The following is an 18822-nucleotide window of genomic DNA, read 5'->3' as shown; positions in this document are numbered from 1 at the left end:
TCCTCTTACAAGGCCATGTCCACACTAAAACGATTTGTCGTTTTAGGCAAAGAATTTGATCGTTTGCATTGTTCTGCCACACAGAACTGTGTTCTGGCAGCCTGAAGACGCGATACGCGTCTTCTCCTGAACCGATGACGCGTTGGCCCACCTCTCCCTTACCCCGCATGCGCAAACTCTCAGCCAACATCACAACAACAATGGCGTCGCACAGAGTAGTTGCGTTCGTGGTGCAGAAGCTATTGAGCCTGATCGGGCTTTTGCGGCAAACTGTTCCATAGCATACGCCTTCAGTTGATCATGACAAATTCTCTCTTACCTTGACGATTAAAAAGCCTCCATAATTTAGTAAATAGTATCCCCATGGCATGGTGTTGAGCTGTAGCCAGCAAGCTATGCTATCAATATTAGCTAAATAATTAGCGTCACATAGCTGGCCTTTTTCTGAAAACCCAAACACATTATTGTTCCATAGCATACGCCTTCAGTTGATCATGACAGATCCTCTCTTACTGTGACGATTAAAAAGCTTCCATATTTTAGTAAATAAAGCTCCAGCCAGCTAGCATTGATGCTATTCAAAATGCTATCCACATTAGCTAAATAGCTAACCAACTAAATACAATAGACAGTGGTATCCTGAGGTAACGTTAAACACAGACGTTTGCTAGTCGAAATGACTGGACACACACAGGGACAAGTTAAACATCAATCAATACATTTATTCCAACAGGTAGTTATGTGCATGTGAGCCGCGGTCTTTCTCTCCTCTCGAAAAGCACAGAACCGGCCGACACAAGTTAAGGTGCTAGCAGCAGACACTATAAGACTTCCGGTCTGGGGTTTTCAAAATAAAAGAGCTAAAACAGGAAATACATTTTATTTTGTAAATTTGTGGCACGCACTTATTATCTTGAGACGTTTTTGTTTTTACGGAAACCTTAAAACGAAACAAAAACGAAAAAGATCAAAATCGTTTTAGTCTGGAGCGGCTACGTGGCGTAGTGGGCAAGGCGCTCGCCACGAAATCTGGAGACGCTGGGCTCGCCTGTTCGAGCCCAGCGCTCCACATTTGCTTTCAGTTTAGCTGGTCGTCCGTACTAATACACATTGGCCGTATTAGGGGGTGGGAAACTGATGGGTGGGGATCGGGCGTTGTGGACAGCGACTCCTACAGGTCGGTTGGTGCGCCTGCGCAGTAGAATCAGGAAGTGTCGGGGGCAGCGTGAGCCTCCCACGCGTTACTCCTCGCCACTGAGAGATCGAGCTGCGCAGGTGAAAAGATGCGACTGCTGTTACCTCAAGTACCGGAGGGGACTTGTGCTATGTATGACTTAGTCCACATTGCTGCCGGCTTGTGGGAGGCAAGAAACAGCGTTCGTGACAGGGGAGGGTTGAATTGGATGATACGAAATTGGGATGGGTGAAAATATAGAAAATGGGAGAAAAAGTGGATCAAAAAAAGGCCTTAGTCTAGTTCTAGTTCTCACATCCTCTCACAATCACATGTAGCTTGAGTCTAGTTCTCACACACTCTCACAATCACACGTAGCTTGAGTGGAATACTTTTTAAGAGTTCTTCTTCTGGTTATTCTTGAAGGCGTGACACCAACACTACCTCAGACGGACTCGCTGTGGGCCATGAAGAGGAGGGGGAGGAGGATTTTTGATTTGATTTGAAATCTTTATTTCGAACATGTAAATGAATACAAACACAAATAAATAACTAAACAAAATCAAAACATAACTCAACAAAATAATAACTAAACAAAAGCAAAACATAACTCAATTTACATGTTCGAAAAGGAGTAGGAAGAAGTATACACTTATTTAATCCTACCCCTTTTCCACTACTCAAATGAGTGTACTATTTTAAACATAAAAAAAAAATATATATATATATATATGCTAAACAAAACTATATATGTAAAACACAAAAGAAATAAAATAAAAAAGTAAACACCTGTGAATATAAAGTCCCTTCCTCATCCCTGTACCTCGTGAACATAATTTCCTTATACATCAGTTTGAATTGTCTCATGTTTGGACATTGCTTTAGCACCACATTTAGACTGTTCCACAGTTTCACTCCACATATTGAGATGCAGTGTCTTCTCATGGTAGTGCGTACATTTAGAACTTTTAAATTGAGTTCTCCCCTCAGATTATAACCCCCCTCCCTATCAAAGAACAGTTCTTGAATGTTTCCTGGAAGTACATGACCTTTTGCTTTATACATTAATCGTGCCGTTTTAAATTTAATGTTTTTGACTTTAAAAATTATATGTTTGTGTGATCACGATAACCTGCAATGTGAACTATCCTTATGGCCCTTTTTTGGGGTATAAAAAGTGGTTGTAGTGTAGAATTATAAGTGTTTCCCCAGACTTCAGCACAGTAATTTAAATATGGTAAAACTAGTGAACAGTAGAGAATGTAGTGATTTTCTATCCAGAATGTGCTTTACTTGACTGAAATGCTTCTTGACAGTTTAGATTGGACATGTTTTATGTGAGGTTTCCAACAGATTTTATAGTCTATTATTACACCTAGGAATTTATTTTCATAAACTCTTTCAATAATCACATAATTTATTTTAACTTGTACTTGAGTATTTAATCTACAGTTTCCAAATAACATAATTTTAGTTTTGCTCAAGTGCAATGATAATTTGTTTCTATCAAACCATTTTTTTTATTTCTTCATTTCAGATGTGATGACCTCTAAAAGGATCATATCATGCTGGATATTCTCACCAGAAAAAAATGGATTAGAGGAGATCAAGACCATGACAAAGAAGAAGAAAGACACAAAACAGAAACTGAAACCGAAGGACCAGTCAGGTGTGTATGTTTATTCTCTAGGGTATTAAAAATCTTAAGCTTCTGAAGTTTCCCTCATTTACAGAAATGACGATTGTACAAATGTAAACGGTACATAATAAAAGCAATATTCACAGAAAATGAAACACAAAAGAGTAATAATATATAAAAAAAAAACGAAATTAAAATAAATAAATACCACTGTTTTTTGTAGGGCTGTCTTAAATTCTTCGAAGCTTCGTTCGATGGGCATGGGATTCGAATATGAAAATAAATTTTGATTATTAAAAAATTATTCAATTGTGCAAAATCAACTCTGCCTCTCTTTGTTAACTACAACAAGCAATGCTGTTTGTTATTTAAGATGAGGTCGGACTCGGCACTGACAGATTTGTGTTCATTGTGCTGCTTTTATAAAGCCTCAAATGACGCCTTACAATATTTCATGAAAGCAATGTGTTTTGTTTGTCTAATATTTAAAAAGGTTTAAACTTTACAGCACTGACAAAGTTGAACAAAGTGCTGTACAAGTCCCACAACATAAAACATTTTAAAAATTAAAAAGAAAATAATATTTTTTTTATATATATAATTGGTCGTTTTAGGCAAAGTATTTGATCGTTTGCATCGTTCTGCCACACGGAACTGTGTTCTGGCAGCCTGAAGACCAGTGAATTAAAATGAATCTCGGCCCCGAAGCTTCAAATTCCAAAAAAATAAATCGAAGGTCAGCCCTAGTTTTTTGCGCCTTTCTGCAAGAGAAGGCCAACCCACCCTATCACACAGGACACAATGGTGAGTATCGTATCTGTCACCATTAATAAACCTAAGAGCTAACTGATATGCAGAATCCAGAGGTTTAAGAGCTGATGCCGCAGCATGCCTATAAATTACATCACCATATTCCAAAACTGATAAGAACAACAATTATTTTCTTACTAATTAGAGGAAAATTGGATCTGTTTCTGTACAGGAAACCAAATTTCTTGTACAGGAAACCAATTTTCTGTCGCAGTTTAGAGGCAAGATTATCCACATGAAACTTAAATGTAAATTTCCCGTCGAGCCACAGGCCAAGATATTTATACTTGGTGACTCTCTATACAAGAGCCACTCACAGTAGATACCTGCACATTATCAAAGTCAATATTTCTGGCTCTTGAAAACAACATAAATATTGTGTTACTAGCATTAACTCATTGACTGCTGTTTTCGGGCCGCGTCTAAGCACTGCCACGCTTTAAAAGATGGGAGTCCATCACCTTGTTTGTAGAGCTATAACTATATTCTATATTATAGCTATGGATACAATACTATGGTCATTTGACAGTGACTTTCTTCCGGTCAATAATTTTACCATGCATACATTCGTGCATTATACCTTGGTGAATATAAGTGTGTTTTTAGATCGGTCTGGGGTAATGCTGAGGAATAGCCTTATGCGTGTATTATACTATAACTGTTGCCGTTTCTTGCCTGGACCAGCTATTATTCTCAAATCAAATCTATATCATAGGTATTATGTTTCATCATGAATGCATGAAATCAAATGTATTTGTAAGGCCCGACAACACACGTTAATGACCCCATGGGCCGGACACGTCTTCTTTAAACAAGTCAAGAAGAAAAATCGCAATAAGTCAAGAACAAAACAAGAACACCATAAAGTCCAATTTCTTTTTAAATAAATGCAAAATAAATAAATGCAACACTCCCAGACATACCCCACGCGAAGGTAAGGAAAAACTCACTAAAACCTAGCAATAGGAAAAAATGCACCACAGGCAATGTGGAGGAGAGAAACCTTAGAAGGGCCATTCAAGGGGGGATCTCCCTTCTTAGATGTTGGTGATAGTAGTGTTGCAATAACACAGGTGAACAGTTGGTAGGCATGCACTCATGTGTGTAGTGAAACACAGATAAGTGCATGCGATACCAACTGAACATTTTGAAAGATTAAAGATAGAGCTGATAGCGATAGCAACTGAACATTTTGAAAGATTAAGATTAAAGATATAGCTGATAGCGATAGCAACTGAACATTTTGAAAGATTAAAGATGGAGCTGATAGCGGATCTATTTGAGGCGAAAGGGCGGCGCAGATAGGTTTGCATCCTCCCGGTCTTCATCACGGGTCGTCCAACACTCCGGTCATCACTCCGAGGCAGCCACTCGCAGGGAGCCGGGACAGGCGTTAGACAGTTTGTATTCTTCTTGTATTCTTCTAGTTGATCTCATTTGTGTTGTGTGTGCACTGACAGGTCGGAATGACAGCGCGGAGGAGAAGGTACTGCTGGATCTTTCCAGAGGTATGTTGTTGTGATCCGTGATGATTGATGACAGATCAGTCAGCATCCTCTCATTACCACAGGCATCACCGTTCTCAATGTTTGGTTGCCCCTTCAGATGGATCACGTTACTTGCTGATTAATATACTTTATTGTTTTGTTGTCGTCCTTTGCAAATTGCCTGCGAGTGGGCGAACATTGGGTTTCTCTTTGCTCAGCCAGCACTACATTTACATTTAGTCATTTAGCAGGGCTGTACAGTGCGAGATATATATTGCACGTGCTACAGCAACATCCGTCTGTGCGATGAATGGATTTACTTCAGTAGCACTGGTGCGATAGGCATTCGGTTCATATCGATACTCTTATTTTGACAATCCTGTCGCGGGTCTCATTTCTGCCTAAGCGCAGCTCCAGCTATAATATCTATGGCTCCGGCAACTAGCAACGCTCAGTTCATTTCAATACTTATTTTGAAAATCCGTGGTGTCGTGACTCATATCCGCTCAGCTCACAACACAGCAGGACTCGTCTCAGTAGTAGCAGTAGCGACTGGAACGCGGACATTGAAACGGAGCAAGGATAGTGTGCTTATTTCGCCACCCAAAACAAATCCCTGCTGTTTTATTCCGCAACGGGTCAAATGCATATAACATGCTTTGCAATCCTCGCCATTCCTTTATGACCATGTCGTGTTTAAGACCGGATTTAACGTTACGTTAGCATAAGCTAACAACAGGCTAAAACCCTGTTCAGAGCGATAGAGACTAGAGAGAGACAGCAGAGGGGACTTCTGTGTGCGTGCGCGCGTTTGAAAAGATCAGATGAAGTCAGACGAGTATATTATATTGATACTAAATGTACTGAGGGTGGACAGATAATGTTGATATTTAAACATAAAAAATACAATACATAATAAATGTATTCATGATCATCATGCAACATAAAACAATTGCAGGAACGGTTTGGGAGAGGAAGGAGTTTTAGGTTGTGTGTTCCAAATTTTTTTTACTTAAAGTTTAAAGCTCAATATATCAAAACGTGGCACTTTATAGTGAACAGGAGGTCTATTTGTATTAAAAACAATAAATAGTTTTTCATTTAAATGTATGAAATATTCAAATATTTTTTTTCAAATTATATTTTTGTTAACTTTTTTGAGTTGATCTAAATGTTACTCATTGTGTTAAATGGGCTCATGATATCATCTCATATCGATTGCAGGCACCTGCATTGTATCGTATCGTGGCAGATATCGGCAAATATCGTATCGTTGTCCAAAGAATCGATACACCCAACACCAAATCCCATAATTCGTTTTATACTTGTGCTACAAGATTTTGCCTGTGCTACAAAACTATCAACCTCTGTAGCACCAGTGCTATGTGCAAAAAAAGTTAACATACAGCCCAGCATTTAGCTGACGCTTTTATCCAAAGCGACTTACAAGTTCTGTACGACAGGTCATCAGGAAGGGTACAACTCTATCAGCTGAGTAACAATATTCATCAAAGTGTTGCGTGTTACAGTGTAGGTTAGTTTATTAGGAGAAGTGCATGACAGTAAGGTTAGTTAGGGTTAGATTTTTTGTATATATTTTTTTATTATTATTTCAGATAATGGTTGAAGAAGTGCGTCTTTAGTCGACGGCGAAAGATTGGATGGGATTCGGCTGTCCTAACTGGGGTGGGTAGTTCATTCCACCATTGTGGGGCAAGGACTGAGAATAGGCGGCTTCTCTTTGATGACCCTCCCGGAGCTTTGATAGGAGTAGGTCTGAGGCGGCCAGAAGATGCAGAGCGTAGGGGTCTTGAGGGTGTGTAGTTAGAGACCATTGACCGGAGGTAGGCGGGAGCGGTTCCCTTTGCCGCACGGTATGCTAGGTCAAGGGCCTTGAAGCGGATACGTGCAGCTATGGGGAGCCAGTGCAGGTCTCTAAGAAGTGGGGTGACATGGGCACAGTGAAAATTGTTCAAGTAACACGAGTTTATTAACAAACTATTTATCACATGCATATTATACTGTGCGTGTGCACACTGAATTGAAAATGGGGGACCCTGATGTAAACAAGACTAAAGTCTTTCTCTGGTCTGCATCCCCTTAACAATTGTGTGTATTGAGCCGTACTGTATTGTTCCCATTCTGCAATCTTAATAAAGTTTTCAATCAATCAATCAAGTTAACTTTGAACCTCGGTTGTCAAGCCGCGTTAATGTTGTGGATCTGGGTAGGCATCACAACGGTGTTCACTGTTCCTTTAAGACAGCGCGGTGTCGGTGGTCTTACGACAGTGCTGTGAAGTACCGCCAAGTGTTGTGGTAACGTCAGTTGGGTTGGTGTGCTGTTGTGCACAGTGCACTGGTTGAGCTAGCCCCTTTCGTGACTGCGATGTGCAAGCCAGGGGCTTTTGAGCATGAAATAAAATGTCTAACCTAGAATAGAAGTACATAACCCAGCAATGATAGGGGGGGGGGGGGTCGTTTTTTGATGCTTTGATCGTCATCAACGGCATACGTTGTGGAGTAACGTTACACACACATACATGTTCGGTTCGAGGTGAAGGCATGGTTGGATCAACGCAAGATTGATATCATGACTAGGATGTATCTCAAAAAGAATATTCCAATTATCTGATCGCGATTCCAAGTATTGATGTCCATCGTGTCGCCAACATAATCCACCACAGACAGGCTAACTTACTAACAATATACCGGTACATAATTCATTTTACACCATCGACAAAATGAGATCAAATGCAGATGCAGACACAGTTGTTCTGTTGCTCCTCTGTCATCGCCGGCAGGTGTGTGGACTTGATTGCACCTGATGTACTGCAGCTGTGCATAATGGTAAAGCTTAGCTTTCGTGACTGCGATCAAAATGCTTGATTGTGATTGGTCAATAGCGCTCTGTTGCCCCTAACAGCGGTCATTATTGCGCGTTGCCCGTAGCAGCGGTGAATTATCGAGAAATAATTGACCACTGCTATGGGCAATGGAGCGCTATTGACTAATCACAATCAAGCATTTTGGCGAATGTTAAAACTCCCTTGTAATAAGTTACATTAACTTAATGTTACTGTCTCAGAAAAGTCTCGCGTAGCGCAATGGCGGACTTTCCGGAAGTAAAAAATCAAATGAGAGCTTCCGATTGATGGTAAGAACAGCAGAGGTGGGTGCAAGTGGTGTGACGTAATTAGCAGAATCGACTGTCAATCAATGATCTACCTGACACGCAAACTCATAAACAATGTTTCTGTACTGGAGGTGTACAGTATTTCAATAGGCAACCCTGAAAGGATAATTTTTCTAGAAGAGCAACACTAGCCAAAACATAGGCTTTGTATGCATAAAAGGGGCAAAAGCAGGGCTGTACGTTAACCTTTTTTGCACATAGCACTGGTGCTACAGAGGTTGATAGTTTTGTAGCACAGGCCAAAATCTTGTAGCACAAGTATAAAACGTGTTATATTTGTAACAGTCACAAATGTGCCTATTGTATTTGTGTTATTTAGTTGCAGTGCCATGTTTGGTTGTCATTTTCATGCTGACAAGTTGACGTCACACAGCCAGACACGTTACGTGTAAGGAATTATGGGATTTGGTGTTTGGTGTATGGACTCTACTAGGGGTGGGAATCACCAGTTTCATCACGATACGATATAGATTCTTTGGACAACAATACGATATTTATAATAATAATAATGGATTGGATTTATATAGCGCTCTTCTCTGACTGACTGTTGCTCTGACTCAGAGCGCTTCAGAGTCCATTATTCGTTCATACACAGTCATACCGGTGGTGGTAAGCTACAATTGCAGCCAGAGCTGCCCTTTGAGCTGCCCTTTGCTGATATATGCCACGATATTATACGATGCAGGTGCCTGCAATCGATATGAGACTATATCATAACATAAGCCCATTTAACACAATCAGTAACATTTAGATCAACTCAAAAAAGGCCGGAAATATCATTTGACATTTTTTTTTACCTCTTCCAGACTTTTAAAGGAAAAACAATCTATTGTTTTTAATACACAGACCTCCTGTTCACTGTAAAGTGCCAAGTTTTGATATATTGAGCTTTAAACTTTAAGTTAAATGTTTTGGAACTCTCAACACGCAACCGTTTTATGTTTCATGATCATGAATACATTTATTATGTATTGTATTTTTTATGTTTAAATATCAACATTATCTGTCCACCCTCAGTACATTTACTATCAATATAATATACTCGTCTGACTTCATCTGATTTTTCCAAACGCACACACACACACACACACAGAGAAGGGAGAATGTTATTAGTTATTATAGCTGGAGCTGCGCTTGGGCAGAAATGAGACCCGCGACAGGATTTTCAAAATAAGAGTATCTATATGAACCGAATGCCTATCGCACCAGTGCTACTGAAGTAAATCCATTCATCGCACAGACGGAAGTTGCTGTAGCACGTGCGATATATATGTCGCACTGTACAGCCCTGGCAAAAGCTAAAGTTAAGTGACTGTTACTTTTGTAGCAGTAGTTCAATGTCACTGCGTTTTTTATTAGGCCTAGTTGTTGGCTACAACTTTGCCACAGTAGGCATTAATCACTTAATAGTTCAAATGTCTGTGTCCCATTCCCGTTTGCACACGCAGATACACACACGCACACAGTGGGCCAGTGACTTTGGTGGTATGTGCTATTGCACAGATGTGTGTCCCGTTCCCGTTTGCACACGCACGCACAGTACAAATGTACATTTATTTTTGAAAAAAAATTTAACTGTTACTTGAAATATTTTCACTGTGCTCCTAAATATTTGTGTGCTCCTAAATTTCTTTGTGTGCTCCTAAATTTTTCATTTAGGAGCACATGTGCTCCTTGGGAAAAAGGTTAGCGTAGAACCCTGTATTTATATTATTTAACTCTCAATAATACTCATTCAGGGGCGGTCAGGTGGCGTAGCGGAGATTGTGCTCGTCACCAATGCAAGAGGCTGCGGTCTCGACTCCCGGAGTCAGCATTGCTTGAGGCTTGGGCTGATCGCTATACTAACCCGTTTGGCTGGGTTAGGGGGAGGGCAAGTCATGGGTGGGAATCTGGCGTTGTGGACAGCGACACCTTCAGGTCTGGGCGCTTGCTCAGTGGAGGCAGGACTTGATGAAGGCAGCGTGACCTCCCACGTGTTACACTTCACCAATGAGAGTCCTCGCTGCCAGGTGAAAAAAGAGTCACTGGCTGTCGCCGCAAGCGTGCGGATGACTTCAGGGTTTCCTTGTACCGACCAGTAGGAGAACATGCGCACAACAACCAGGTAGGGGAGGGGGGGAATTGGCACAACGACAAAAAATTGGGATTGGGAGAAAACAGAGAAAAATTGGAGAAAGAGAGGATTAAAAAAAAATAATAATAAGAAATAAAAATAATACTCATTCACAGTAGATACAGTATATGCAAATGTTCAGACATTACCTTTAGAGAAGAGCATGAACTTTGTTTTGTTTGAGTACCAGTTTAAGATTAACAAGCGTATCCTGCAAAGTATTAAATGAGAGTTGTAAATTTGTAATGGGTAGTTGTACATAGTGAACAACACAATAGACGATAGTGTCATCCGCATAGAGATGATACTGACAATATCAGAGACGATATCATTCATATAAATAGTAGGCGTTAGGGATGCCCCGATCACGTTTTTGAGCCATATCGGCCGACACACTGCCGATACCGATAGTTTTTGGTTTTGTTATAGCAGCTGGCAGTATTATACTGTAGGTCTAACACGGGCATTCTCAAAGTCCGGACTCCGGACTAAATTATCCAATCTAATCTTAGAAATTAAGTAAAGTGAAACTTTAGTACACATTAAACTTTTGTACATGAAATACAGCCCAAAAACCTTAAAAGACCCCGCTGAGAAACACACTTTACAAATGTTTGCTTATTAAATCATTTTAAGTAATTTAAAAAGAAAAAAGTGACGATAAAGTTGTTTAATTGACGGGAGAAAAGTTGCTAAAGTCTATGTATTGTGATGGGACTGGAAGAAGCCTACACGCTCAAGATTCAAGAGGTTTATTTGTCACATACATACTATGTATGTGACAAATAAACCTCTTGAATCTATTACATACCAGGGCATACAGTGACGTAACCGGATATGCCGCCTCCCCATTGTGCAAGTGGAGAATTGGCCCTGTCCGCAGTTAAACAGCAACTTTTCATTCAGATTTATAGCTTCAGAGTTCCAGGGTCCCGAAAACATATGAATAATTTTCAATAATAAAATTTCTCTGACGGCTGGGTGGCGCAGCGGACTAAGCGCTCGTCACCAACGCGAGAGACACTGGTATCGAATCCGGCTGTCGGCGTTGCCTCCGGCTTGGCCGGCCGTCACACTGGCTCGATTGGCAGAGTCAGCGGGAAGGAAGCCGGTGGGGTGGTATTCCGGTCGTTGTAAACAGCGACTCCTACAGGTCGGTCAGGGCGCCTGCACAGCGGGGAAGGGAGATGGTGAGGGTAGTGTGAGCCTCCCACACGTTACACCTCACCAATGAGAGTCCGCGCTGGGAGGTGAAAAGAAGTGGCTGGCTGACTCCATGTGTATCGGAGGGGACATGTGATAGTATCTATCAACCCTCCCTAGACCGACCAGTGGGGGGCACATGCGAGCAACGACCAGGAAGGGTAGGGGGGGGGGGGGGGATTGGCATAACGACAAAAATTGGGATGGGAGAAAAACACAGAAAAACAGGAGGAGAAAAAGTGGATACATTTTTTTTTTAAATGTCTCGCTGCATACATGATGTCAACTTTGCCGTCAAACTCGCCTCGCACAGCTTTTAAAATATTTTATCATGCGTTTTCATGTTTTTCTGTCTCCATGTGAGCTTTGAGATCTCCGGCACTTTTATTACACACGGAAACATATGGTCAAGCGTTGCACACCGCTTCTTGTCCCAACCGGGGCGGTACATTGGGAATTCCCTCTGCAGTTCATCTGTAAATGTACACTTCTGCTTTGACTTCGTGAGCAGAATCAAATCTGTCCGCTTCCTCTGTTTGCGTGTGACGGACATTTTCATGAATTTAGAAAACCCCACCGGACGCCCCGGACAGGGTGTGGAAAGTGGAGGTGTCCGGGCAAAAGAGGACGCTTTGGTCACCTGATTAGCAATTCTAGGTTAAACTGGTCCTGGTGGTTAATATTTTGATCAAAAGTGTAGGCTGATGAATGAACAATAATCCACTTGATAAAGTAAAATTGGATGAAAACGAATAACCACGACTTGGGTCGAGTGAAAACGGATGACTGACTGATTTTATTCAACAAAAACACGATGCCGGTGCAGACAATGCTCAGCGTTTGCTTAAAGTCGGGACATTTGCACGAGGTGCGCTTGTTTTCCATCACAGACCAGTTGAATTGCTCCTAGGTGAGGCAGTGGGCCGGATGAAAATGCCAGGCGGGCCGGCATAAGGATACTAGTAAAACATTTTAAAATATTAAATAGCAAATGGAATCAATTGTTGTTTTTCTGGTAAATTAATAGTTTAGATGAATCGATAACAAAATAATGGTTACCGGTAGTTGCAGCCCTAGTGTTGGTGCCATGTACAGGAGTTCAGTCGTAGGTGAAGAGGTATTCAGTACATGGTTCTGGGTCTGTAGTAAGAAACATGAGCATCACGTTCTGTTCAACGTTGCTTCCAAATTAAAAGAGAAAATGCCTTTAATTTGTATTTAGTTTAAACTTTTATTATTCAAAAGTAGTCATGGATTATGTGGTTATTTTGTAGACAAATGTTTCATCCAATTTACAGAAAACATACTATATCGTGATATTGTTACGAATACCGGTATATGAAATTTCCCATAGCGTGATGTAATATTTTATCCATAAGGTGACACTTAAGCTGTCATAACATGAGACTAAAGCCTGACTAAATTAAACTGACCTTAACCATAGCCACGATAACCACTCCTGCTCCAGAAACTGTTGACTAACTGGTGCTTGAAACAAAGTGGTTTAAGTCTATAACTGTAGATGACTCTGGACTACACTGTTCTTAAACTATAAAACCAAGATACATACCATTATAAACCTCTTTCATAGAAACTAAAGCTGAATAAAATAACCAATTATCTTTCTCTCCTTCCTCTGACACTCTTCTCCATCACTATCTCCATCCAGATAGCTGTCCTGTCAGGCCTGAGAAGAAACCAAGAAGCTTGGATGGAAGAAAAGGTCTCTGCTGTGACCAGTGTGAAAAGAGCTTTAGTCGTCAAAGTGATCTGAAATCACACCAGAGAATTCACACAGGAGAGAAGCCCTTCTCCTGTGACCAGTGTGGAAAGAGCTTTAGTCATCGAAGTATTCTGAAAACACACCAGAGAATTCACACAGGAGAGAAGCCCTACTCCTGTGACCAGTGTGGAAAGAGCTTTAGTCATCTGATTAGTCTGCAATTACACCAGAGAATTCACACAGGAGAGAAGCCCTACTCCTGTGACCTGTGTGGACAGGGCTTTGGTCAACTGTCTGATCAGAAAAAACATCAGAGAATTCACACAGGAGAGAAGCCCTACTCCTGTGGCCAGTGTGACAAGAGCTTTTGTCAACTGTTTGCTCTGAAAATACACCAGAGAATTCACACAGGAGAGAAGCCCTATAACTGTGACCAGTGTCAAATGAGCTTCAGTCTAAATGGGCACTTAAAGAATCACAAGCGCATTCATACAGGAGAGAAGCCCTATAGCTGTAACCAGTGTGAGAAGAGCTTCAGTAGATTAGACAGCTTAAAGAGACACAAGGGCATTCATAAGCCTTAACACTTTCAGTGCCAGCAGGGGGCGCACGATTTAGTGCTTGAATGCCCACCATCCACTTCAATGTTAGCATTAATAACGCCTAATCTATGTTTTAAATGATGGCTATGTGTCTAATCTGCCCGTCGCTTATCAATGACTCGTTTTCCAGTCAACATTGTCGAAGCGGATTGTTTTTTTATCGGTTCATTTTCGTTTTATAGCATTTTGAAAAGCCCTCGTTTTCAAGGAAAATAGAAAAAGATTCCATGATAAAAGACGTTACTGGAATATTCTAGAATACACAAACGTTGTAATTTTTCAGCCTATTTATGAATCGTTTTCAAATAAACGCTAGATTATCGATAGTATGTGTACGTATTAGGGCTGACTCCTATTATCGATTAGTCGACTAATCTGTCGAAAGGAGCCGTAGTCGACTGGCCGCCTATTCTTTAATCCCAGCCGAAGAGTGCTGCAGAGTGCTTCCGCGTTTTCCCTGATTGGTCGCGACACGCCCCGCGGCAGAGCTTCATTATGCAGCCGTAATCCCCCCTGTTTTGCCATCGACTGTCAGCTCAACCCGTTCGCCGCCTTGCTGTGGAGCCTGCGGTGCGGTGGTGACAAGTTCGAATCGCTTCAATTTTTTTTTTTTTTTTTTACGTTTATCTCTATATAAACGTGCATTCTTTCGCCGGTTAAGTTTAGGCATTCTTTCGAAGTTGGTTAAGGTTAGGGTTAAGTTAAGGTTAGGGTTAAGTTTAGGCATTCTTTCGGAGTTGGTTATGGTTAGGGTTAAGTTTAGGCATTTTTTCGGAGTTGGTTAGGGTTAAGTTTAGGCATTCTTTTGGAGTTTGTTATGGTTAGGGTTAAGTTTAGGCATTCTTTTGGAGTTGGTTATGGTTAGGGTTAAGTTTAGGCATTCTTTCGGAGTTGGTTAAGGTTAGGGTTAAGTTTAGGCATTCTTTCGGAGTTGGTTAAGGTTAGGGTTAAGTTTAGGCATTCTTTCGGAGTTGGTTAAGGTTAGGGTTAAGTTTAGGCTTTCTTTCGGAGTTGGTTAAGGTTAGAGTTTGTCGCAGAGCATGGCAATAGAATGCCTGTCTGTCTTTCTTGACGCGGAGGCAGCAGCCTATTTCCGCTCTGCCGCGCGCCGCGGTCACATGGGCGTCGTGGCCAATCAGAGAAACGCGAAGCACTCTTCGGCTGGGATTAATATAGACGCCGACTGGCCAACCTCTTAGTCGAATATAATAATAAAAAATTAAAATTAAATTATATTTCTTTTATTTTTATAATTTTTTCCAAAAGAAAAGAGGCCTAGAAGCATGGCTAACGCTAATGGCACGCATACCAGAGGCTAACTGCCTACGAAAACAGGCACAGAGGCAGTGAAAGAGGATTTCACCCATCTAATGAACACACTAGACTAGACAAATATAATAATAATAATAATGGATTGGATTTATATAGCGCTCTTCATGACACCCCAGTGACCCCAGAGCGCGTACAGAGTCCATTATTTGTTCATACACAGTCATACCGGTGGTGGTAAGCTACAATTGCAGCCAGAGCTGCCCTGAGGCAGACTCACGGAAGCGTGGCGAATAATCATCGCCTGCGGCCCCTCCGACCACCACCAACATTCATTCACTTGCATACACATTCATACGAGGCAAGTAGGTTAAGTGTCTTGCCCAAGGACACAACGGCAGTGGGATGGACATGGGCGTGAGCGGGATTCGAACCACCAACCCTTCGATCATTGGAAGACCTGCTCTACCCCTGAGCCACGCCGCCCCACGAATATCAAGATGTATCCATCAGTGGACCAATTGCATGCTTTTGCAGAGGACAAGAAGCCTTCAGTCGACTCCTTCAGACATTAAGCACCCCCCACAGCCCAAATGGAATGATAACAAATTCAAAAAAAAAATTAAAATATTATACTGGTCGACCAATAGTCGAATAACGGCACATTTTGGCCAATCCTAGTCGACCATCCTAATCCTTAGTCGGGGACAGCCCTAGTACGTATGCACGCCGGGGCCACAAGCTGAAAATCGATTATCTGAGTTCCTCATCAGCGATCGCGCGCACACACACATAGGGGACACGTTGATATCTCAGCTAATACAACTCTGATTATCCCAAGACTGGTAAAATAGATTCCTTACCTCAGATCAGATGTTCTCCAAAAAGATCATTCCAATTCCTGATCGCCATTCCAAAAATCAATCACTACTGTCTACTATCGATTGGCTACTGTGAATATATATTCCAGGCTGATTCCTGTCCCGCGATGACTTCCATTTTCATCAGACTTCTTGCCAGCTCAGGGAGCCACTGATCCCAGGTCAGTCTAAGCGACTGACGTGCAGTTACTCAGGGATAGACGATAGGGGGCGCTTTTTTCCATTCTGAGCTCCTGATGGGGCTGGTGTACCAACGGGAGACTCGGTTGATGAAATATGAAATCAGATCGCTAATAAAAAAATAAAACGATAATTGTCGTCGTGGGCATTCAGGCTTATAAAACGTCATATGACGTGATGGGCACTGAAAGTGTTAAAGACAGTGGAGGAAACATTTAATTTGATCATTCAATTTAAAGACACACCAGCACATTCATACAGGGGGGAAGCCCTGCACTGACCAGCATGGGAAGATCTTCAGACAATCTCAAGATTTAAAGAAGCACCAATATATTCCAGTATATTCATTCAGGTGTCAACCCCTAAAATTGTGTAATCTGCTTAAAATAATCAACATGCTTACAATAACAACACATTCATCCTGAACAGCAATCCAACTAATGTGATCTGCATCTGAAGAACTTCTGACACTCATCTTCAAACACCACTTTCATGGTTTTAATAGAGCCTTGCTCTCTAGTCCTCTCTTCCAACAATAGTTGTCTCTCTTCCAACATGACTGTAAACTGACACGCATAGGGCCTAGGGGTGGGAATCGCCAGAGACCTCGCGATACGATACTATCGCAATACTTGAGCCGCGATACGATAGTATTGCGAATATTGCGATTTTTATTTTTATTTTTTTTACTGCAAAGTAAAACTGTCAACATGTTTTATCTAATAAAATAAAGTTCAGTCTGTTCATCTCACTTCAATAATTTTTATTGCAGAACATGGTATTTTCTCAAGCAGACAGATGTAAACACTGTAATCTGTGTTGCATGTACCTGACAAACTGAACTGTTCGTATTACAGTCATATTCCAACTTAACTGAATGCAAGTGTGTGTGGACTACTGTACTATTACAGGTATTGAAATGAACAATGCAACTTCCTTACATAATTTAATTTTTTTATGAATAATTAAATATCGATACTTGGCGTCCCTGTATCGATACAGTATCGCCACGCAAAGTATCGCGATACTACTACGTATCGATTTTTCCCCCACCCCTAATGGGGCCCAAGGGTTGCTTGAGCACTTGCCCTTTTTCCCTCAGTAAAGAAATGCCCCTTTCTGCCTGGTGGTAATTGTATTTAAAAATTTAATTTGCTATTGCAATTCCATCAAATGTGCTAAATATAGATGCAACAATGCATTTCTAAGTTTTGAAAGATTGCGTCCCTCCCAACTATTCTTTGACATCTGTAATCTTTGCAACATGACTCACTAGGAAATACAGGCATTAAAGCATTCCGTCTTGAGCCGGATTTCCGTCAATTTGATTATTTTTTTTTATTTTTTTTTTTATAAAGTTTGCCAATAGGGATGTATCAGTAGTATTGGCAGTGGTAGTAGTCGTAGTCTATTTTTTTATTTTCTAAAAAATAAACTAGTTCAACACAGGTAACCACTTTTGCTTCATTTCTTTGATGGCTCAAATGTATGCTCTAGTGTCTGTCTAGTCGATTTTGTGTTTTGAGCACAACGTTCATCATAGATCTAGCCTCTTAATTTTGCTCTCAAAGTGCACCAGATTGATGCCTAGAGGGCCCGAGGTTCACCCACCACCACAGTCTCACTAAATCCTGTGGGAAACACAGGATTCAAATTTGTTTACGGCTGTGGGTAGGGCGTTCCATATTGTTGTGGCATAATTGCGAAACGTGTTTAGTCCCTTGTTTGTATGATAACAAGCCTTTTAGTTCATGGTTCAAAGTAATGGGAAAAGGGTGCTAGCTCGCCATCAATCAGAAGCTAGCCACAAGACTTGCATTCACGCTCTCCAGCACACAGCCTCCCTGCCTGGCACAACAACCACAACAGTAGGGTCTATAGTCACAGTCAGGACAGTAGGCTCTACAAGTAGGCTCCCTTAAAACGCTAACGCTATTAAAAAAAAAATACAGTGGAGGTTAAAATAAGAATATGACTTGGCCTGAAAAAAATTTCAGTCAGGAGATATTTTTTTGCTTTAATCCCTGAAAATACTACATGTGGTTTAGGAGGGGTGGCTCCTAGGTAGAGCAGAGCAGGATGCAGAAAGAGACTATCTCCTGTGTATGAAGATCATTTAAATATTTATTTAAAATATTTCTTGTTATACCTGACATCGCTGTGAATGAGCAACAGTGCAAAAAACTGGATTTTACACCGTGAAACTAATATAGATTTGTTTACAATCAATCCAACATTTTTGTATTACTCATAAACTGTTAATCTATGTAAATGTTTTTGTTTGGCATTACACCGTTTTATTACTTAATAATAATAATAGATTCAATTTGTACCGCACTTTATATTCGCGAGAATCTCAGAGTGCTAACAGGAGATGTAGACAAAAAGTTAAATGAATAAAACAATTAAAATGACTAACAACCAATGAAATGGAAGAACATAAGAGTAAAATAATAAAATGAATAGAAGTAAAAGAAAAATTCGGGCAAAAGCCTTGTTAAAAAGAAGTGGGTGCTGGGAGGGCGTTACATTCGCACATACAG

The 18822-nt window shown here is 40.9% G+C and overlaps 1 protein-coding gene across 2 annotated transcripts in view; it reads left to right on the top strand.

Moving 5' to 3' along the window:
- Positions 1-17727, top strand: part of LOC311228351 (uncharacterized protein) — a 66496-nt gene extending 48769 nt beyond the window's left edge. For both annotated transcript variants that reach the window (XM_084314261.1, XM_084314260.1), the window contains exons 5-7: positions 2712-2843; positions 5084-5131; positions 13294-17727. In XM_084314261.1, coding sequence (XP_084170387.1) covers positions 2712-2843; positions 5084-5131; positions 13294-13931 — 818 coding nt within the window. In that variant the 3' untranslated portion in view covers positions 13932-17727. The remainder of the gene's footprint in view (positions 1-2711; positions 2844-5083; positions 5132-13293) is intronic.
- The last annotated feature ends 1095 nt before the right edge of the window (positions 17728-18822 follow it).

Source organism: Notolepis coatsorum, assembly GCF_963971535.1.
Source record: "Notolepis coatsorum genome assembly, chromosome: 1".
NCBI lineage: Eukaryota > Metazoa > Chordata > Actinopteri > Aulopiformes > Paralepididae > Notolepis > Notolepis coatsorum.
The sequence above is the reverse complement of the archived record's forward strand: the minus strand, read 5'-3'. Positions and strand labels throughout refer to the sequence as shown.